The sequence below is a fragment of the Rhopalosiphum maidis genome, chromosome 4 (genome assembly GCF_003676215.2).
Source record: "Rhopalosiphum maidis isolate BTI-1 chromosome 4, ASM367621v3, whole genome shotgun sequence".
NCBI lineage: Eukaryota > Metazoa > Arthropoda > Insecta > Hemiptera > Aphididae > Rhopalosiphum > Rhopalosiphum maidis.
Window position 1 is genome coordinate 15,472,462 of NC_040880.1, and position 23,918 is coordinate 15,496,379.

General features: G+C 28.8%; 3 protein-coding genes across 4 annotated transcripts; 2 read left to right on the forward strand and 1 right to left on the reverse strand.

Moving 5' to 3' along the window:
* The first annotated feature begins 920 nt into the window (after window positions 1–920).
* LOC113549150 (ras GTPase-activating protein-binding protein 1) lies at window positions 921–11,271 on the forward strand. 2 transcript variants are annotated; one of them, XM_026950325.1, is made up of 10 exons: window positions 921–1,339; window positions 4,394–4,555; window positions 4,802–5,102; window positions 5,176–5,403; window positions 7,492–7,696; window positions 8,220–8,371; window positions 8,437–8,602; window positions 9,069–9,208; window positions 9,277–9,420; window positions 10,311–11,271. In XM_026950325.1, the coding sequence occupies exons 2-10, from the start codon at window positions 4,458–4,460 to the stop codon at window positions 10,518–10,520; spliced, it is 1,644 nt and encodes a 547-aa protein (XP_026806126.1). In that variant the 5' UTR covers window positions 921–1,339; window positions 4,394–4,457; the 3' UTR covers window positions 10,521–11,271. The 2 variants fall into 2 exon arrangements, with proteins under 2 accessions (XP_026806126.1, XP_026806125.1); XM_026950324.1 differs by having other exon boundaries at window positions 923–1,339; window positions 5,176–5,418.
* Window positions 11,272–12,380: 1,109 nt separating this feature from the next.
* LOC113547959 (methionine aminopeptidase 1D, mitochondrial) lies at window positions 12,381–13,769 on the forward strand. Its single transcript, XM_026948557.1, has one exon. It carries the CDS (start codon window positions 12,545–12,547, stop codon window positions 13,535–13,537), a length of 993 nt encoding a protein of 330 aa, XP_026804358.1. The 5' UTR covers window positions 12,381–12,544; the 3' UTR covers window positions 13,538–13,769.
* Window positions 13,770–14,414: 645 nt separating this feature from the next.
* On the reverse strand, window positions 14,415–21,322 carry LOC113549725 (sestrin homolog). The gene is made up of 7 exons (XM_026951171.1): window positions 20,906–21,322; window positions 19,984–20,163; window positions 19,610–19,792; window positions 17,963–18,143; window positions 17,539–17,798; window positions 16,315–16,650; window positions 14,415–14,808 (listed from the first exon to the last, which is right to left on the reverse strand). Exons 2-7 carry the CDS (start codon window positions 20,089–20,091, stop codon window positions 14,722–14,724), a joined length of 1,155 nt encoding a protein of 384 aa, XP_026806972.1. The 5' UTR covers window positions 20,092–20,163; window positions 20,906–21,322; the 3' UTR covers window positions 14,415–14,721.
* Between the last annotated feature and the right edge of the window lie 2,596 nt (window positions 21,323–23,918).

Below are 23,918 nucleotides of genomic sequence, written 5' to 3' on the forward strand. Positions count from 1 at the left end.
CAATGCATAATATAGCACATAGCGTAAAGCGTAAAGCGCATAGGTAGAAATAAAATACGACTGGATACTGTTTCGATTGTCGCGATAACCGATTTTTCGGATATAAGTGATACGACGTCCGGACGTTATAAAATGCGTTTTAAGTTATAAGTTTATAACTTATGTCATAAACTCATACCTTATGAATTATGATTTATGAATATAGATAATTTTAACCACATATTGAGACAACACTATACTACATACATTTATTGAAATGTTATCTCTTCGCCTCTTTCGGAGACACCTTGGCATAATACGTGCGTGATGTCAACGCGAGACATCATACATAATGTGCAAATTATTACATTTTTAGACTATCGAGTATATTGACAAGACGTTACATATTACACATTACACGTTTACACGCATCACATAAGACCTATCCACTATTTCGATTAGTCGAATGTCGATATTATGTTATTATTTATTTTTGACCTCATAAAAGTATAGACATTTAATAGCTATTGTTACTTTGTATACTGTATTGCATCTTATTTTAAATATATAATAATAATATTTTTGATACCTGCTATTTCTAAGTATATTACCTTTCCCTGTGTGGTATGCGGGTTGGCGTGATAAAAATTAAAAATGTTTAGTCAGCAAAATGGTAGGTGTTGTTGCAATGGTTGTACTAGTTTAGAAAAACTAAGCTTAAATAATACTATATGTAATACTGTACTTATTACCTTTATTTTATTTTATTTTATTTTACGAAATTTAAAAATCGCGTAGTACGCGCGATGACGACTAATGAGTTGGTACTAACCAGAAACCGCCCAGTGTGTTGGAAACACTGTGCGCTGTGTTGTGTGATGGCCGGGTGGCGGTGTCGGCGACCTGAGCCGACCACTTACGACGGCGCCGTCGCGAAGGGATTCCTATTCTCTTATTATTATTATTTTTCTTTTTGTGTTGATTTCTGTACGGGAAAGAGCCACCAATCCAATCTTAGCAGCTCGTAACGCCGTCGCTATCTTTTCATCGACAGATTGTTTTCTTCTTTTGCGCCCGCCGCATAAGCAAGCACGATTATCCGTGTTCGCTCGCTGGTTGTCAAGTCCGACCATCATTCACATTTCACGTTCGCACTGTTGACACAACAAAACGCCGCTCTCTAAAATAATTTAATCCATAGTTTCCACTAATTCTCGCATAGACGCATAGTCATCGGTCTACGAACGTAAGACAGCCTAGTTTCTTTAAGTCTGCGTCTCAACAGTTTTCCCCGTATTTCGATTTGTTTGGCGCACGTTAACGATCACAAGCCGCCGTCGGATCCGTTTAAAAAAAAACCGTAAGTATATATTTTCCGTCGTTATTTTTATTGTTGTTATTGCTTTTTTTGGCATCGTCGTCCGGTGGGCACATGTGCGCTGCGAACCTTCGGTACTCGCCCCGCCGTCCGTCGACGACCGCATGTTTGCCGCTGCCGCTGTTTACAGTCTCTCCATACCGACAACCGACAACGCTTTTCCAATATTTCGTTCTTCAATGACTGCCGCCGTCCCCTCTCACTGCGTCCCGCGTTCAAGAAGCGTTTCCTTTTGAGTTTACAAAGTCTTAACCAATCCGGCTGGATGATGTCGCAGCGCGTACAATATTGCTGCTCGAAACGTTTTCTTGTTGTTTGATACATGAATCGTTATTGTTGATCTGCCGCTATCCAAACCTTATCAAACGTACTCGGCCATTTATCTTCACTTTGAATTTTAGTTAGACATGCTCAAAATCTTGTTTACCCAATACGAAATCTGCAATGATTGCATTATTTATCATATTTGTCTTTAGCTATTGATTTTGAATACATTGATACAAAATTGTATTCACGGTGTAGGTACCTTGAATTTTGGAATTTTACTTATAAATTTTGATAATCAATTTTAATGACTACTCATTAATAATGGATAGTGCAAACCATAATTAAAATGCTATTAAATATATTAAATTATTAATATAACTAATCCTATAAATTAATATCAAAATCATTTAAAATGAAAATAAATAACATAGTAGGTATCCAAACGTTTAATAAATGAATTACATTTTATTAATTACTTAGTTTTATTATTTATTTGATTAAAGCTAATACCTATTGTTATGATATTTTATTTTTAAAATAATCATTTTGAATTAGCCTTTAAAAAAGATGATGGATATTTCAGTGACCACAAACTATTTGTTATACCGTGGCTGTGGCTATCAATAAATATCCATAGATAATGTTAAACAATAAAAATAAAACTATTGTTTTTTTTACTAGTGCATGTTGTGACAATAATCATTGAATATTTTTATTGGGGTTATTATATTATGTACCTAGATTGGCTTTATATAAAATAATTTTAATAGTCGCAACATAACAAATTTGTGTTCAACAGGACCATTCTTATGTTAGCTTTAGTCGCTTTAGTTTTAGAGTGAATTGATCTAATATCAAATAATCAAATTAAAAGTTAATAATATTGTATATGTTGATATATTTAATTTTTTATTATAATATTTAAATTTTGATCTTGGATATGAATGTTTTTAAATTTTAACATTTTATGTACTCATTACTAGCATAAAGTAAAAAAATAATGTTAAAAAGCCAAAGTTAATACACAGAATGATATTCCTAACTGTAAGTTTGATAAAAGGTCAATTAGCCCTAATACTAAAGCTAACAACATGATGTTGGTTTTATTGAATCACAGATTTACCATATTTTGCATGGGTCAGAAATAGAAAATAAATAATGCACTGATATTCTTTTAAATATTTATGATATGAGACAAGATTATTCAGTATATAGATAATACTTGAGAGAATATGATTACTTATTAGTTATTAGTACACGTGACTGGGTTTCTCTTGTTGAGAGATCTTAATAGTCAGATAACTATGGTATGTAGTGTGTGTGTATGTATATATGCTAGCTTCACACTCTTTCGAATTTGCCTCTTAGTGACTTAAATGAGGTTCATGAGTGTAGTTGGCGTTTTGTGTTCTTGGTCTCCCAAAATAATGACTATGAAGTTTGCAAAGTAAGTAGGTATACTTACAATTAACATTAATTACTAATAAACTTTCAAAATAAATACCTAGATACTACCTACCTTAATTATTTAGGTAATTTTTATTCAATTACCTACTACTATTGAACTTTGGCAGGCCACAGAAATGATAAATAGTTTATGACCTTTATTTTAGGAAAAATGATAAAAAAACTGATAATAAATTATAGTTCTTAAATGTTGATTGATAATTATAAAGAAAAAAACTAAAGAATTCCTAATGATTTTTGAAAAAAATGTCTTTATTTTTATTACACATTCTGTTAAAATATTGCTAATAGCTTTAAAATGGTTTAAATTGACCTCCATTAACTAAATCTATTTTAAAATTTAAAACTAAAAGTAACAAAATATATTTATCAATACCTAATGTTTTATTTATTGCTTTTTTCATTTCATGATTTATTTTTAGTACAATTAACCGACAATCATAAATTTAGTTAATGAAAATCTTTTTGAATAGGTATTACTCATCTTTTTTTATTATTATTATTTAAATATTACATTAATGTTAATCTATATATTTTATTCTATACTAGGTAACTATTACGATATTCAATTTTTTTTTCCATCGACAGAACTTAATATCTATTACAATACCATTCATAGAAATAGTGAATAATATTATTGTATAAATATCCCACAATATTAAAATGTATTTGTGTATTGTATATGGAATTTATGTAAAATAACAAATTAGTAATTTTTAAACATGTTACATTGAAATTTTAGTATTTGCCTGTTATAAGTATGTAAAAATATTATACTCACTCCTTTTTTTATTTAATGTTTATACTATACATTGTATTAAATTAACTACATTATGTATCTTATTCCACTGTTTTATTAATCCCCGTGCATTATATTTTACACTGTACACACATAAAATAAATAAATTAATAACTCCATAAACCATGGTTATTTTGTTACAGATTAAATAATATACTTACTAATATGGATTGTTTGATACCTATTAGTAATACCTAGTATAGGTAATATATTTTATTTTATTGTGAAAAATATAATGTACATAGAATCAGTCTATTGGTAAATGAAGAGATGTAATATAGTTTTCTTATAATATTTAAACTGTTTATAATGTATAAAGAATAAGAAAAAGTTGTGAGGTATAATTTTATGGTAGGTCTATTTTTAATGATTAAGTTTATATTCATCAATCTGAAATAACGATTTTTCTTGTATAATTAGAAAAAAAAATTGATAGAAATGTTTTAATTTATAGTTGTTGATTTTACTACAAATTGTAAGTATTTAATATTTTATGTATTTAGGTTTCTTGGTCAAGTTTTGATGCTCAACTACTACCTTTGAGTACCTGAACATCAATTGATAAAAATGGTTGCTGATAGTTGTCCGAACCCACAGAGTGTGGGACGTGAATTTGTTCGTCAATATTATACTATGTTGAATCAATCGCCTCATTACATGCATAGGTAATTTTAAAAAAAAAATATCTCAATTATACATTGAGTGTTTAGTAAAGGTTTTTGTATATGGTATTATATATAGTTACTCATTAAAAAATAATATAATTATTATTTAATGTAGGTACACTTTAAAACTCAATATATTTTTATTATTTTACCATTGATAATAAAAATATGTAAATGCATTTGAAGTCTTTATACTTCTTTGTTAAGGATTTGACAATAATAATAATGTAATATTTGTTTATGTAGATTCTATAGTAGTGATTCATATTTTGTACATGGAGGTTTGGAACCATATAGCAGGGACATGACTCCCAGTATTGGTCAAAAAGAAATTCATAAACGTGTGCAAGAATTGAATTTTCGGGACTGTCATGCTAAGATCTTACAAGTTGATTCACAGAACACTCTTGGAAATGGTGTGGTAGTTCATGTCACTGGTGAATTATCTAACTGTGGGCAACCAATGCGTCGTTTTGCTCAAACATTTGTATTGGCAGCTCAGTCCCCTAAGAAGTACTATGTTCATAATGACATTTTTCGTTATCAGGTATTTTATTATACAACTAAGCCTTGTATATTGTGATTCTTAATAAAATATTGTGATATATATATGTATATAGGATGTGATGTTGAATGAAGACGATGTAAATGATGAAGCAGATTCTGGACAATCTGATGGTGAAGAAAATGGAGAAGTTGAACAAGCTCCTGTTACTCAACAACCTCAGCATCAAGTAAATTACTATAATGCTACAACTCAAGGACAGAATATTAATGGGGTTGCTCTGAACGTGATACCTGCTTCGGTCCCAGTACAGCAGTTGCTGCCTGAGCAAATTCCTGTTCAGGTTCAACAACATATTGTAAATATCAAATGAATAATATAGTATAAATTAATATTAAAATAATGCGTTTAAAAAACTGAAAATATTATATAACACTGTATCATATTTATAAATTAATTTAGGGTTTTACAAGCATATATCAAGTACACAAAATTGCATAAATATTTGAAAATTCTTTATATACATGATTATTGTAGAGATCTAACATTTAATTGGTATTCCTACCATGTAGTTTAGGATTTCAATATATTTAAAGTTTTTGCATTTATTATTTCAAGTCTGTTAGTGGTAGTTGAAAAAAAATTCAAATTTAAAGATTTGCAAATTTATAAATAATGATACAGTTAATTTTAAACTAATATTTAATCATATTTTCAGTTAAAATACAACTTTAAATATTAATAAATATATAATTATTAATACAGCTTCATTTTTAAAAATATTAATTGAAAAAATGAATCTTATACTTATTAAAAAAATTACAGAGTACAGTAGAATCTCGATAATCCAGTAATCTGGCTATATTAACCTATATGTACCAATATGTATTTGACATTTGTATGTAAAATTACTATCGTAAACGATAAAACGTTAGGTGAAACTAATAAGTATAATAATAGATTAAATCCGAATAAACTTATTAGATATTTTATTTTTATTCAGTTAACATTAAAATACAATAAGGTTATTCATTTTTTAATAATGAATAAATATATATATATATTTGTATGAACCCTCATTAATTCGCCGTTTTTGTTAATCTGGCAGTAGCGTGGTCTGATATCTGTCGGATTACCAAGATTCTACTGTATATGAGTTAACTATGACTATAATTAAGCCACTATATTGAATTTTAAGACACTGCCAAATATTTTTGCAAACCCTATATAAAACTTCTAATTTTAATAATATCTTCTTCTTTGGCTTTTTATAGGCCTTTAAGGCCAATTGCCGCAACAGCATATTGTCTCCAATCTTCTCTATCTTGTGCCGTTTCTTCATCATTCCTTATTCCCAATATCTTCAGGTCTTCTTTTATTCTATCTGTCCATCTCTATCTAGGTTGTCCTCGGGGTCTCTTTGCGTTTGGTTTCCATGCAGTTATTTGTCCGATTAGTCCTTTTGATCTCCTTACATGTCCAGCCCAGCCTATTCGTGCGCTTTTCAAGATCCTAACAATATTGGTTTTGTTATATAATTCTTCTAATTTTTTATTGCTACGTAGTTCGTATTCTCCTTCATTGTTTTTCTTTGGGCCAAATATCTTTCTCTAAAACACTTCTAACTTTTTTTCATCTGACTTTGTCGTTGCCCTAGTACTGCTTGCATACAAAGCTACTGGTCTGACTAGAACTTTATATAAAGTTACTTTGGATTTTCTTGATAATAGTTATGACTTGAACAATGGTAATAGTCCATAGTAACATCTGTTTGCTGTGATGAGCCGTCTTTTCACTTCTTTGTGACTATTAGCATCTTCATTAATATCTGCACCTAAGTATTTAAAATTTCCTACCCTTTCAAATGTGTACTCATTTACTTTCAAGGAATCTGATCTGTGATTTTGTCTAGATACTATCATGTATTTTGTCTTTGTCTCATTAATTTTCAAGCCAATTTTTTTCCCCTCCTTCAGCAATATATCTGTTGTGTTTTTTAGGTCGTTATCTGTTTCGGCTAATAAGACTATTTCATCAGCGTAAACAACTGCTGTTAGATGTTAGATATATATCTATGACCTTTGCTTGGGATATTATTGCTCCCATAACTGATTCTAGAGCGATGTTGAACAGTGCAGGTGATAAATCGTCACCTTGTCTGAGACCATTCGTTACCGGAAACTCCTCAGATAATTCTCCTCCAAAACTAATTTTACTTTTTGAATTTCAATAATATATATATATATATAAAATAAGAAAATGTCAAAAGTTTCAAATGTATTACAACAGAAATCTAAAATAGCTGAGCTTCTGCACTTAAGGTATTAACTGCTTCCCTCCCCTTGTCAATTATAATAATTCATAGGTTTTTATTTAGTTATTTAGTATATTTAAAAATATTAAAATAATCTAAGTATATAATACTTTTTAGCCGACTGTTACTGCTCCGGTACAAAATTCGGCTCCTGCTGTACTGCCTCCCAGTAATAATGTATCCAGAACCCAACCTACTTACAACCAAAACCAAGTATTGGCAGAACAACCTAAAGTTCAACATCAAGAAGAACCTACTAATCATAATGTGGATATAAAAGAAAATCAAGAACCTATTAAAAAGGAAATACCGATTACTGAAGGTATAATATTTTATTCTCAACCTAAATTAAAGTTATAAATTAATACATATATTAAGTTTATAAAGTCTAAATTGTGTTTAAAATGTGCGCAAAAAATACATTTTGGCTATTATTTTGTTTTAATATGATTTGTACGAGTAATAATTTTATGTTTCAGTGTTAGGATATTAATTTTTATTTCGTTATTTAATTATCTTGTACGAGATTTAAAAAATTAAAGCTATTATTTAAAACTAATATAAATTTATATGGATATAAGTGATGTAATACCATGTAAATTCAACTTAATTGAGTTTTTTTTCTGTATTCAATAAGTTAAATAGATAAAATATTAAATAAGTAAAAATGTGTGTCCACAAGTGATCTATTTGATTTACTTATTTATTGGTTTTTGATAAGTAACTGATAGACTATTGATCTTTTCATAGTTTTAGTTCCAAATTAATAATATGTACCTAAGTATTAGTTATTAGTATTAACATATGTTAAATATTATAGAAATATAAAACTTGTTAATTTTTAGCTGTTTCACCTGGAGATCAACCAAAACCGTTATATGCACAGCTCTTTAAATCTGGTGCACGATCAACAGAGTCTCATACTGAAGCCCCTCAACCAGTTTCTGCACCGACACAAAATTACTCATCCCCTTCTTTACCTAAAGCGACTTCACCAGTATGATTTTGTTATTATATTATTATTTATTTTTTCACTATTAAATATGTAATTTTTCTATTTAGGTTCGAAATAATGATTATCCAAGCAATGCCTTTCCTAATAATCAGTATGAACAAAGAGGCAATGTTAATAGAAATATGAGGAACAACTATAATGGTAGAGGTGGAGTTGGTGGAAGAAATTTAAATGATAGGCCAAGTAGAAATTCATTTAACAATCGTGAAAATGGTTTGTATTTTAATTTTTTGTTATTTTTTTAGAATGTATCATTTAAAGGTACCAATCAGTGTTTTAGTTATCTAAATCTTACAATATAGCTCATTTGTATTCATGGTTCACCAATATTGTATTATTAGCTTAAATATTGAAGTAAACTTACCTATAACTAAATTTAAGGTTAATATTATCGAGAGCATCACATAAGCTTATTGATATTTAAATATTAAAATATTTTACATTTCTATAACTTATTAATCACTCAAAAACGATAATATAAATTAAAGCCTTAGATGTGCCCTAAATCATATTTTTACGATTAAGTTTGTTAATAAGTCAAATTAATTTTCATTTAAAAACTAAAAACAAAACTATCTTCTGAACCCGATTTTACTATGTTATATAGTGTTAGTAAAATGTGTAAGATATATTGATTTAGCGACCTCTTAAAATTTGTATTTTTATTAATTTTATATAGGATATAACAGTGGACCTGGCAACGACCTTAGGGTCAACAGAGGTAACCAATCTGGGTCGTACAATGGCATGTTCCAGTCTGATGAACAACAATTGTTTATTGGAAAAATCCCTCCAGAGGTGCAAGAAAGTGACTTACGGGTATGGATATCTACTTAATTATAATTTATTAATATAATATCATATTTTAATGATAATGATAATTTTAGAACTTATTTGAAAAATTTGGTAATTTATTGGATGTACGAATAATGAAAGGAGGCAGCAAAACTGGTGATCCATCTATGAATGGCAATTTCGGTTTTGTCATTTTTGAAAGTATAGATACGGCACATAAAGTACTAAAGAGTCGAGTAAGTTAAAATTTTGTTAAATAAAAAAATTATTCAATTTATTAATATAATTACTAAATTACTTATAGATATAGTATAATTATTGTAATATCTTGCTATAGTCATAAAATCATAATATTCAAAGCACATTGATAAAACAAATTGTTGTTAAAGGTATTACAAATTACATATCATATTTTAAATTAATAAACTTTTTTTTTGTAATATTTTTATACTTAAAAATATGAAAATTATTTTATATTTTTTGTTGTTATATTTGCTATATTAGTAATAAAAAGTTCTTTAATAAAAGAATCAATCTAAATTTATATACAAATATCAATTGTTAATTCATATTTAAAATTAGACAAAAGCATTATAATTTTATCATATTGTAGTATATAGCATGGGGAAAATTATGATTTCTCATATAAATTAATAATAATTTTACAGTAAACTCTTAGTAATCCTATAAATATCAGGTTAGATAACTACTAGATTAATGGAAGTTCGCATAAAAACTCATTTTCATTTATTGAAAAACCTTAATTCATTTTATTAGAACATATAAATGTTACATAATACAATTCAATATATTATTGTGTTAATTGGAAAGGTTTAAAAAAAGTTATCTTTTTTTTAATTTAAAATGATGCTCTTAAGACTTAAAGTCGTTTAAGCAAAAATAATAAAAATTAAATATAGGATTACTAGATGTACCCGATTATTGTACTGTTGAATTAACAAGTGTCTACTATATTTGTTTTTAGTTTTACGTTGTACTTTAGTATTTAATTATTGTATAAAATGAACTTAGTTAATTCCTTTAAATATTAATTGTGAAAAGAAAAAGGATAATTATTATTATTAATATAAAAATGGTTTCAAATATTTTTTATTTTTTTGTTTAGCCTATTATGCTTCCGGGTGAAAATGGCATCAAGTTGAATGTTGAAGAAAAGAAAAATAAGTCTAGAAGTTCAATGGTGAATTCTGATGGTGGCAGTGGTGGTGGTGGTGGTTTAGGTCGTGGTGGTATGCGTACGAGCAATAATCGTGGAGGTTTCAACAGAAACCAGAACGATGGACCTAGAAACAACAACTTTAGGCGTCAAAATTAATAATGATAATAATAAATTTTAAGATTAATTAAAAAAAAGAACTTCAATAATACTCAAGATGACCAGAAAAATCCCTAATAAAGACGCTGTTCAGAATTTAAGAAAGACTACAATTTTATACTGTTATTTTTTTCTAGATAGCTTCAAATTTTATTTCTTTTGCATTTACAAATCGTTTTACCTATTACTTATTTATCCACTTTAATAATATTATACCTCAAAGTATTGACTTTGTTCATAATATATAAATCATATGTCGTGTATTGAATCACAAACCTAGTCAAGTAAATTTTTTCAACATTGTTTTAATTTTTTTTCAGTTCACAAATACTTATAGTATTGTTTTAATTTAAAATATGTCATTTATTCTTCACCTAAATTAAAATCATTATATTTGTTTTATAAAAGTATATATTTTAAAACAGGATGATTAAAATAAAAAAAACATTTTTTATACAAATTTAAATAATTTTTTTTAATCATTCTGTTTTACAAATATATAGATTAGGTTATTTTCTACCTAATCTAAACTATTTTAAACTCCTTAATTTATTATTATTATTTTTTTTTTCAAATAATGCTAAACCTTGTAATTTAGTTGTATTTATATGATGTACATAAGTGCTGAATTCAAGCAACAATGCTTAAGTACAATGCCCATTTATGTAATTTTGATAAGACTAAAAATAGGCTATCAGATTTTTAGTAGGGCTTCCTTGACTATAGGAATTACAGTGAAGATTTTATGATATCAGTATAATATATTATGATTTATACCACCGCCCTCCATTTTTTTTAATTATTCCTATTCTTATTTTTTTTTTTTTTTTTTTTGTGAAAATAATATGTTCATTTTAACGTAAAACAAATTTAATAAAAAAAACAAGTATTTTTTACTTCTAAAACTTTATTTTTTTCCTTTTGCTATAAACTAAACCTTATTCTATGCTGTTGTACAATTTTTTTATCAAATGTGTTTTTTAAAGAAAAATGATTATTTTACTATTATAAGCTATAAAAACAATTAAAATTACATATGTGAAACAACTTTAATCTTGAAGGTTATAACCTTATTACAATGGTATAGTTGATAATACACCTTATGTCAACATCAGATTTAGGATCAAAATGTTTATTTACAATTACAATTGAAGTAGGTATGAAATATTTAACATTTAAATATTAAAGCTTTTATAATAGAAGGTATATTATAAAATATATACATTGAAAGAGAATAATCTAATAAAAATGTTATTGGCTTAAATGTTAAATAAGCAGTCATATCTTTGAAATTATAAATATAATAATGGGATACACAGTGTAACTTGCATTTTTATTTTATATATTATAACTTGAACTGTGCTGTATAAGGATATTAGGCGCTGAACTTTTATATTTTATAAGTTATTTTCAATGCGAAACACTTCAGATAAACTGTACAGTTTCTATCAATATTTTAGTCAAGATTGGTTAATTTATTTAAAAATTTAGTTGTGAACACATGTTTTTTACTTAAACTCCATATTATAATAGATTACCTACAAATCATTGAACTTTGTAGTATGTTATATAAGATTTATAGAAAAAATTGGTATTTTATAAAATTTATAAAGTCGTACACAAAAAATATCACCGTGGAACATTATAATCTATTATAATGACTAATTTGACTATAGAGTTCAGACAGTTGTGTATTGTCTATTTTCTGTACTTGGATTAGATGACAATGTTGTCGATGTACCATAATAATAAAACAATGATAATTTGTTCAAGCTGAAATAATAATAAATGTAATCACGGCGACCAGGGTCGTTATCACTCGTCTCGCGCTGTTATCACTCGACGCGGTATCGCCGAATACCACAAACATTCGTCAGCCTACAGTAGTGTGCCAGAGTACAATGTTTGAACCAAATCCGTCGAACTTTGTCGAGAGTTTATAAAACGCGTTTCACACCTCGTTCGTTGGTAAATTACGTACAGTTACAACTGTCGGCGTTTCAGCGTTTCCTCCGCCAGTCGCCATGAACATCTGTAAGACCGCGGCTGCTTGCAGCCGGTGGTTCGTCACCAGCGGGACACCGTCACTGTCACTACCACCTCGGCGGCTGTCCAAATCCCTGTGGACGAAGAAATTCCAAACCAACAATTTCGGGGTGTACGACGTGGTGGAATTGGGCACGGTCAGCGATCACAGGACGGTGCCGGAATACGTCACGTTGCCGTCATACGCGAAGACCGGCGCGGTGGTCGACGAGCCCGACCACAACTGTCCGCCGGAAATCCAGAACAGGGGCCAGATCGAGATGCTCCGGCAGAGCTGTAAGTTGGCCAAGTTCGTGTTGGACAGCGCCAAGGACCGGCTGACAGTGGGCGCCACCACGGACGACGTGGACCGCTTCGTGCACGACTTGATCATCGACAACAACGCGTACCCGTCGCCGTTGAACTACAGGTGGTTTAGGAAGTCCCTGTGCACGTCGATCAACAACGTCGTGTGTCACGGAGTGCCGGACGACCGGCCGCTGGTCGACGGCGACATCGTATCCATCGACGTGTCTGTCTACCTGAACGGTTTCCACGGTGACTGCGCCGCGACCTACTGCGTGGGCGGAGTGGACGACTGCGGCAGAAAACTAATCACCGTGGCCGAACAGTGCACGTACAAGGGCATCGAAGCCTGCGGCCCGGGCAAGAGCTTCACGGACATCGGTAGGGCCATCGAGCTGTTCGCCCGTCAACACGGTTACAGTGTCGCGTCCAGCATCACCGGCCACGGGATCGGTACATATTTCCACGGGCCTCCCACCATCTTCCACTCTACCATGTACAGTTATCCGGGAGTAATGAAACCGGGTATGGTGTTTACCATTGAGCCAGTGATTTGCCAAGGCGACGGCGATGTAGAGGTTTTGGAAGACGGGTGGACCATAGTGACGGCTGACGATTCTAGAGGCGCTCAATTCGAACATACGATACTGATCACCGATAGTGGTTACGATATTCTAACAGTTTGATCCGGCAATAAGAGTTCCAGAGCTAGTTTCATAATTCCCTCGGAATCGCCAAAACGATAAAGTACAACAATTTCGTACAATGTTTTTAGATGATCACATTTGGGTAGAATGTACGTCATTTTCTATTGCAGGCGTGCACTATGCCACATTACGTTAGTGATTTATTTGAGAATTAATATGTATTAATATTATGTTGCATCAGCTATAAATTATAATGTAATTTAATTTGGAATTTTTTACATCGTAACTCTATCGATCACTACACTAGTTTTGTTTAAATGTATACAAAACCTAACCCTTGTATTCGACCAACGTTAATGCTTATGGAGAGCTGGTTGTATTATTACAATTTTATTCACGGATTTAATTTGTGTAAGTTTGTCAAAACACACAGATGTTATGGTTACTATTAATTATTTCAAAAATATAAATATATTACTGAAATGGGTAATAAATGAATAACTCTTAACTTGTTATTATTCTATTTTAATAAACACATAAAAAAATATATATTTTTAATTAATTGATTATCAATAATGATGAAACTAATCAAATGTTTAAACTCTTTTTTTGTTCTTGACTTTATTAAATGTATAAATTGTTTTTAAATTGTAGGTAGATAACAATTAGTTTGATTAACATCTCTAAAATTTGTACTAATTCCAAAAAAAAAATATATATATATATATATTCAAGAATAAAAATAAAATATACAAACAAACATGTATAAATGAAAACAAAACATAAATTGTAAAACAATGTTGAGTTCAATAATTATAACTGTAAACATTGTTTAGTATTTGTATAAAAATATGAATTATATTAGTAACCAATACTAGTTGATATATATATATATATTTGTAAATGGTATAATGTCGGTATAAAATTAAAGTATCACATTAAAATATAACTATAAATTATTGAATATTCAGTTAATATAAAATACAAATTTGTAAAAACAATGATAATATAGAAAATGTCGGTCAAATATTGTGGATTGAAATAAATAGATTAAATTAAGCTAATACAAAAGTTAAGCAAAGTAAAATATGAGAACAAATCATGGTTTCCCTTCAAGTATAAATCGTATAACCAAAATTGTATACATGTTGATAAATTATAACAAAAAAAAAAAAATTGTATAACATGTTATAAAAAATATATATATAAATGGTTACTGCATATCATAACATATAATTCATGACAGCGCGCAATACAAATAAAAGTTCAGACTGCATTCGTGCTTCCATAATCATTAAATTTATATGAATCTGAAACATTTGGAACAAAATATACAATACATTACAAGTAAAACCTTCATTATAGTAAATTTTATAAATAAAAAAAAAAACAAGGGAAGTTTGCTTTGCTAAGTAGGTTTAAATGTACATCATTGGCACTATAATGGATGAGGTTATTTGAATTTGATGATACATTACAACATAACATGAAAATGTTTTGGATGTGTTCAATTCACAGCTGGTCTTTGGCCAACCAAATAAATAAAACACAAATAAACAGTTGACAGAATTAAACATTTGAGTATAATACTTAATAAATATGAAACCCAATACACATTAATATCTTTATCAATAAAAATGTGATGGACAAATCCTAATGAAGGAACAAAGTAAATTCCAAGGATTTTAAAAAGATAAACATGGTTATGAGCACAATTGTCGAGGATAAGATATGTTATTATTTTACTAAGCAAGTAATAAAATTACATTTTTTATAATTCAGCCATAAATCGGGATAATCAGGGATCAGCCTATGTCTAGGAAATAACTAGTTGGAATTAAAGTGTGTTGGACAACAATTAGAAATGTTAATTTATAAATAAATTGTCTATAATATATTTTTATTGTATTAACCAGGACTCAAATTTTATAGCATTTGCTAATTATTATAGATTATTATAGGATACAGATAAAAATAGCAGTGAGCTATAAATTTGTTTTATGAACCAGGGACTCTAAATATGAGATTTAATAATGCTATTTTTTTTTCATATTTGAAGTATAATAGGTTATTAGTGCTATTTTTTGCTAATTTGCATAATATAACATTTTAATTAATAAATAATAATTTATTTTAATTTATTCTTATTTCCAGATAATTTTGAAAAGGTTACCATGCTTAATTCAAGTAATTTTAGTAATTATAAATTTACTTATTAATTCATAAATAATCTTTATTTAATAAATATAATTTTTTTTTAATTATTAACAGAATACATTATTATTTTTGCTATTTTACATGTTTTTAGGGCATATTATAGTGCTTATTTCATTTAATTTTAGTGCTATAAAATCCAAGCCTTGATATTAACTAACAATATGAAAAATAGAGGACTTAAATGTCCACTGTTAAGTGGTAAATTATGTTAGAAATATAATTAAAATAAAATATTTTGTAAATTTACGAATATATAAAAAAAAAATAATAATATAATATAATGACAAAAATTTCAATTGTGACTAATGATATTTATTGATTACAAAAATATACCTAACTAAAATCATTATTTATATTGAAAATTTTCAATTAAAATGATCAATGATGTAAGTAGAGCAAACTTTTCAGTCGGCGTGTAGAATAAATAGATTAAAAGAATTGTATCAATCTAATTTTTATGGCTCGTTAGGAAATTTAAAAGCATTCCATAAATGTATTCTGGTTTTTATACATAGTTATGATTTAAATAAGTAGATAATTAAGATTGTTTTATGTTAAATTTAAAATAAATTTATTATAGATTGTTTTCTTTATGTTACCTTTTCGCTTAATTCAAAATGTTTTAGTGTATTATCAGTAGTTGTTTTGTTCAAACGTTCTGGGTAACAAGCAGCAGTCTTGACAAATACTCTCAATTGAGATCGAAGCAACTGTGTAACATCTTCATAATCATAATCATCGTTTCTCATTCCATAAATACAATAAATATAATTCCAAATTGCTCTACGGAACCTTGAAGTATCAATATGAGGGCGACCACCCATTGTATAATATGTCATGTTATAAGCGGTTTGGAACTTTTTATCCAATATTAATCCAATGTCATTAAATAAACGGTTAATTAACGAATAACCGTGATGATCCCAAGAAAATTCCTAAAAATAGAAACAATAAGAATTATCATTATCAGACACAAACGCAGGAAAAAAATTTGGGGGGGGATGAAAAAATTCATAAATGCCATAATGGAATCAGTCTCGATGGCAGAGTGTTGAGTGGAGATGCATATAATCGAGTGTTCTCTTGCTAGATGGAATATATTTATTTCATTTTTATAGTGTTAAATTCTATTAAAAAAACTAATTAATAGTAAACAACATTATTCGACTTAGTCTTGGTTAAAATTAATAATTTTCGATTTTGCTTCATTTGAAATATATAATATACACTGTAATTACAATAAATAATTTTATGATTTCTCACTTCTTAATTTTAGACACATTTTTAATGTAAATCCAATATCAATTGAAAGACCAAATTTATATTCATCTTTAGGTATTTACATCAAAAATATTTTCAGAATTAAGTAAGCAAATAAAGATTGCAAATCATAAATGTAATCATTGTAATTGTTTTCATAAGATTAAGATAAAAATATATTTGATTTTCATTAGCCAAAGATAAATACAAGTGTAAGCCACTGTAGTGTCTCTTATAGTCTCAAGGAATTTATCGATATAAATTTATTCAAAATTGTCAAGTTGACCAAAAGTTATATGGTCACGACTCACGATAGATGCATAGATAAATTACACATATAAAGATAAATAACTATACCTTAGAATATTATTTTTATTTCTTGAAACGCTTTATAAGTTGAATCGAGGTAATTTTTTTGTATAAACAGTTCTTAACATTTTAAATTAAAAAATACTCTGATAACACATTAATGTAATTAAGATATTAGCATTGATTATATATAGTTACTATATAACTATCAAAAACTACTTTTAATTGTCAATATTATTATAAAATATAAATACCTGCAAAATAAATGAAGATTGTTGAGCAAATTGTCGACGTGAGCAATCTAAGTAAGAATATCCAGAATCTTCAACAAATGGTTTAACATCTGGATCCAAACCATTATCAGCAGAAGTATCACTGTCACATAATTGACTCTGAACAAGTTCATATCTCTGTATACGTTCTTGTTCTGTGGCTGGCTCGCTTAATTTTTTCATTCGTTCCACTATCGGTTCAAGACCTTCATCGTCAGATATAACGCTTTCATCAGCATAGCCTAGAATTTAATTTTTTTATAATATTAGCTATTTAATAAATAATATTGTAAAAGGTTTATTTTGGTTTATAAAGTGATACTATTAATTTTAATTAAATTCATTTTTCATGATACATTGAAAATATTATAAGTATTAATTATAAATTCTTGATATATTAACATACCTCTTAAGCATGGTTTGCTTCTACGTCTAAAATAAACACCAGACACTTTTACAGCTCGTGGTATTTCGTCATTTAAGTTGCAAGCAAACACAAAACTACACAAACTATGAAAATGAACAAGTAGTATGATAGCATGTCCTAAATCTGACATTGACCACGAGTTTGGACCTTTGACGACTTTCTATCAGAAAAAAAAAATGAAATACATTAAAATTTTCCTTATATGCTAAAACTAGCATTACTTTACAATTAATTATTATGAAATATATAAAACTAATAATTTAATGACTTAATTATGTATCATTCAACTGGCATAACATACTCGTATATTAATATATATTTATATGTATATGAAATAGTGACAAATAAAATAAATTATACATTTTTATATCAAACAATAAAAAATGAACTAATACAAAAAATAAACATTTAATGTGATATTAATAATTTATACAAAATAAAAATATCTATGTTTATTACATACATACTTTAATTATGTTAATAAGTAACAGGTTTTATATCACAATAATATATTAAACTGCATAATATAAGCAATAATTATGGTATCCATCCAAAGGGATAGATTAAAAAATCATTAATACTCTTTGTATAAAAATTGTTAATTACCATGGTTTTTTTTTTATTATTGGTATTAAACATTATAAAATTGAGATGTATAAACTTAAATAGAAACTTTAATCATTTAATTCACTATCAGCATTCTTTTTTTACACGAAAAATGATGTCAACATACACTGTAAGACATAAAAACAGTCATTACAAAATATCAACAGGTCAAAAGATATTATTTAACTTTTAAATTAGTATAATTTAAAAATGATCTCTAATTATTAATTATTATGTGAAGATATAATCCATATTATATAATACACAATGGACATTTATTAAAATGTTGATATTAAATATATATATTTACGTATGAGATATCAAACAAGATTTTGAGCACTGATCACTATTTTAATTAAGGTTACAGGAATTCATATAATTACAAGCTAATATCATAATCCCCTAGCTGATTTCTTAAAGATCAGTGCAAAAACTGATTTTGGAAAATTAATTATTTAAAAAAAGACATTGTTTTATAGTTGACTACCTATATTTATTGATAGGTAAAATAAATTGATTTTTAACAACAAATGTCGGTGGTCAAATTATAATGGATATATCTCATATTTTAAACTAAACTTTGATAACAAAAAAATGTATCATTGAGGTACCCTTCATCCACTTCAATATATCACAATGTATTGAACAGATTATAATTATTACTATGCACACTTGATATAGATATTAAACACATATTGATGTATTTTTTTTTATGTTAAAAATATGCTGATACATTTTAAAATGTATGTTTATAACCACCTAAAGATAAGTCATACTGTTGCAGATAAGTTATGTGTAGTAGTATCATAAATTCAATTGTTGTTGATTACATTTACTCTACATGATATTAAAAAAAAAAACAAATAATACATTTCATCGCATCAACATATTTGTCTCAATCGGTAGATATATAAATAAGTAATACATAGATAGGAAATTTAAAGTAAAATTATTTCATCAATTGAAGCAATAAAAACAAATAGTTACTAATTTATTCCTATATTTAATTTAAATACATACTTTGATATCTTCTTTTGTTACTAGCCAAGGTCGATGTGCTAAAATCTTGTTGATTTCATATAAATTACGAAGTTTACGTGGCACATGTGTGAGACCAAGCAACCAACTTGGATCGCCATTATGTTCCAAAAATTGTTTTTTATGAAAATTTATTAGATATGTGCACTTGTGCCGACCAGCTGCCTATAAAAAATTAAACAATAATACCTACTTGTTAGAATAGAAAATATATTGATAAAAAAAAATTTTAATTTAACAATCAAGAAAACAAATATTAAACATTATCAATAGAAAATTATTTTTTTTTAATTTACATTATTGAGATTTAAGAATTTGATTTTTCAGCTTAGATACAAAAATTGTAATTTATTTACCATGATTGCGATGTAATGTCGATATTGAATAGGCAATGGACCTTCTTTATAAATTATAAATTCTTGCAAATTGAGAAAAGTCTCAAGGTATGCGCTGTGAAATTTCATAATATTTGTCACATGATCCAAACCATAAACTTTGTTAGCGTTTGATATTACATGATCCACTACAATTTCTGCCTAAAAATGTAAAAAATAAGTATTAACTATAAGTTTCAAAAATATAAATTACAATTAATTTACTAATTTGTTTTATAATGTGTTAATATTGAGAAGTAACAAAGATACTTCAATAACAAACGATTTACTGTCCACAGAAATAGGTTTTAAGATTAAATTAAAATTAATTTTAAACTGCAATATTAACCATTAGGTACCATCTAATATAAATATTGAAGTCACATTGAGTACATGATAAGTAAATAAAACACAATTCTATAGTTTGAGTGTTACATAATAATGGTGTGGAAGAAAATACTAGAGGTAACAAATCGTTGCCAGCATTTTCCAACTTGCAGTGCCTAATGCTGTTGCAAGTTCTGTTGAAGAGAATAAAACAAATAAACAGAAAAGCTACACGGTCGTAGGGTAGACAGAAATGAAAAGTGTCTGTGAAACAAACATTTCATTATAAGTGAACTCTTTTAGTAAGAGGTACTCATTCAGTCCACTAATTATTAATCAATGACATTAAACGGTTTTTTCCCCCCTATTTTGTGCGTTACACGGTTGCCTACGGATCGGCCAACGATATACGTCCACGGGCAGATCGTAGAGACGAAATTCGCGGTTTGGAAAAATTCACGTTCAGATCACGTTTTTGTCGGGGCCGTTCCATCAGAATTTGGAAGGAGGGACGGCAGAAAAACGTCGGATCGACGTAAAAACCGACGACACCCAAGTTGTACACAGCGATGCTTACCGCCTCCGCCAACGGGTCTCGTAGCGTTTCAGTCGCGTCCTGCGGCAGCGCGGGACCGTCGTCCGTGAGCGACGCCGTCGTTCCGTTGGCCGTCTCGCCGTGGCCGTCAACATCGTTGTTGTTTGGGACCTCCGTTTTCGCGACGAGAGAACAACCGACACGGTGGGAAAACGGAGAGAACGCGAGCGGTCGTCGCTACTCGCGGTGGGTACGACACGGCGGAACACACCGGAAAACGCGGATCGCGGTAACGATAACAGCTGACGAAATCGTGCCCGTCGATCGCGTAGACGGCACAGGCTTCGAACTCGGCCGGAGGGGTGGGGAGCAGGCGCGAGTTGAGAGGTGCGCGGGCGACGACTGATGCGGCCTGGCCACTAACCGTCTGTGGATTACGGACGACGACTGACGGCGTTCAGTGTTTACGGTGTGTCGGCGTTGGAGGTTGGGCTACTTGCCACTTGTACATCGGCGCTCGGCGCTACGGCAGTGTGTTGTTGTTGTTGTCACGTGCGGGTGCGCGCGCGCGCGCATAACGTGATAATAATTAATCCACCGATGACGATCCGTCGGCGGCGGCGACGACGACGACGATGTAACGATGATAACAAAGCCGCCGACTTGATAATTTTAAATAATAATATATTATGATTTGTATGATAAATATTGAAATATTAATATTAATCATTCATAATGTACTATATAATTTATATTAGATTATTTTAGTATTCGGTGCAATGACTGTGTTTACGACAAAAACTGTTGACTATCTCACTTGTTAGTAAAAAAAAAAAATAAATAAAATATTAAAAAAACAACGAGATTAACAATAACAATATTATGTAATACGTACACGAGTTTTAACTCCGCGTACCACCGAGCTTCATGACCGGTCGCGGTTTACAATGTACATAATGTATTAAATATAATATGCGCAATAAGACATAAAAACAATAATAAAAAATATGTTAATGTTGTTGTTTTTCTCTCGATTAGAGGCAGCAAGAGCTATTTTCTCAATACATGTGTACCTATACATTTTTCGTAAATTATATAAATACCTATTAAAAATTACTGGGGCCACCTACGCGTTTAAACTTTTGCATGAGGCGATAGCATCATAAAATACCTATATATTATAGTCTATAATCTATGTATTAAACTCTCTAGAGTAGTTAATAAGAATAACGCTTGAAAAAAATTGCAATTTCCGATGTTGCACTATAGTCTCTTACATAGTTCTGTTGTTACGTACAGGTAATGAATCTTTACAATAATGTATACCTATAACGGCTATAACGATTATTGACTAGTCTAGTCACTCAAGTCTGAGCTGTGTCACGTGTACCAACGTCATAATATAATATATTATATGGGTATAAAATAAGAATAATAATAAAAATAAGTCTACCTTATCATTGCAGTGTTTTTGAATGCAAAAAGAACATATTTTGCTTGTCAAATTTATAATTAACGACTAATGATCCTTATATGAATCTCTATAAAAGTGGTATAGATATTGTAAAGTTGTAATAAGCTTTTAGTAAAACAACAATCATTACCTTATTATATTTTAGCACAGACGCACAGTTGTATATATACAGAGTGAATCCTAAAGTAAGTTCGAACCCATTTTTTATTATATAATAACTAATAATAAATTTATTCGAATTCATAGTTTTAATATTTTTGAATGTATTTAGACCATATTTTTAAATGTTTGAAATTTTTGTATTACTTAGGTAAGTAGTGTATAGTGTAATGCCGATACCAACTTGTGTTTTTCGAATAAAAATCCCCTAACCACCATTTTTACTATGTAAATTATTTAGCGGATAAGTTTTTTGAAAATTTTTTTGTACCAAATTCAAAATTCAAACGAGTATTAGAGTAATTTCTTAGTTATTAAAATGTTTACATTAAGGAAAAAAGTTTTTAAAAATGGTTTTGGAAAAATATAAAATAGATGTAATATTGGATCTATAATTAGATTAATTATTATACGTGGTCCATTTTTTACAAATTATTAATACACATTTTCAATACAGTTTTAATATCATCATAGCTCCTTATATACCCTCCAAGCCCATTAACGTGGATCTATTGATATTCTTACTTTTTACAGGACAGAAAATTAAATAATTAAAAAACTACTCGTTGAAAATTTAATTCTGATACATCGATGATTTCAGAAAAATAAACCTCTAAATAATTTACGATGGAAAAGAAGAGTTCTCATTTGAAAAACAGAAGTTTGTAACTCCGCAAGACATTTGACCCCTAAAGTACATAGGTAGTGTTATATACTCTTTCGGTTAAGGCCCAAAGGTATATATTTATATGTTGTAAAAGAGTCCGTTCACTTACGGGTTGTATTCAAAACACTACACAAAATCTGTTTAACTTTAAGAAAATACTTTATTAATTATTTTATTATTAAGAATATTTTAACAACACAGTATTATACGAATCGGCTACTTATTCACGACTAACTCTTACTTATTCTACGTTTTTGTCTTGGCGACGCAGTCGCTTGCAAAAAAAAATAATCATATTGCTTACACTACTATATTATTGTATAATATGCTTATTAATCTAAGTGTGTGTGCAAGGGTTCCTAACAGTAGTATGAAAATCTCAAAAATTTAATTTTGAAGACTAATTATATTTTTAAATTCAAAAATCAGAATTTGAATAATTGCATTATCTAATAAGTATCTAATGGGGGTGAGCATGCTTGGTAAATCACTTTGTGTATTATATAGATCTCTGATCTAGATGTTCTTCTAAGGAACACCGAATACGGTAGGTAGGCACGGTAGCACTTCTAAAAGTTTTAGTTAAAATTTTAGTTTTAGTTTTTCTAAAAGTTATCTTTTATAGTTTACACCGTGAACACATCTGGTTACAGGTTTATGGCCACAATTCCTAAACTACAGTAAATAAATAATAATATTATATACGATATTTATTATGCCTATAATAATAGTATAAATGTATAATATATTATAAT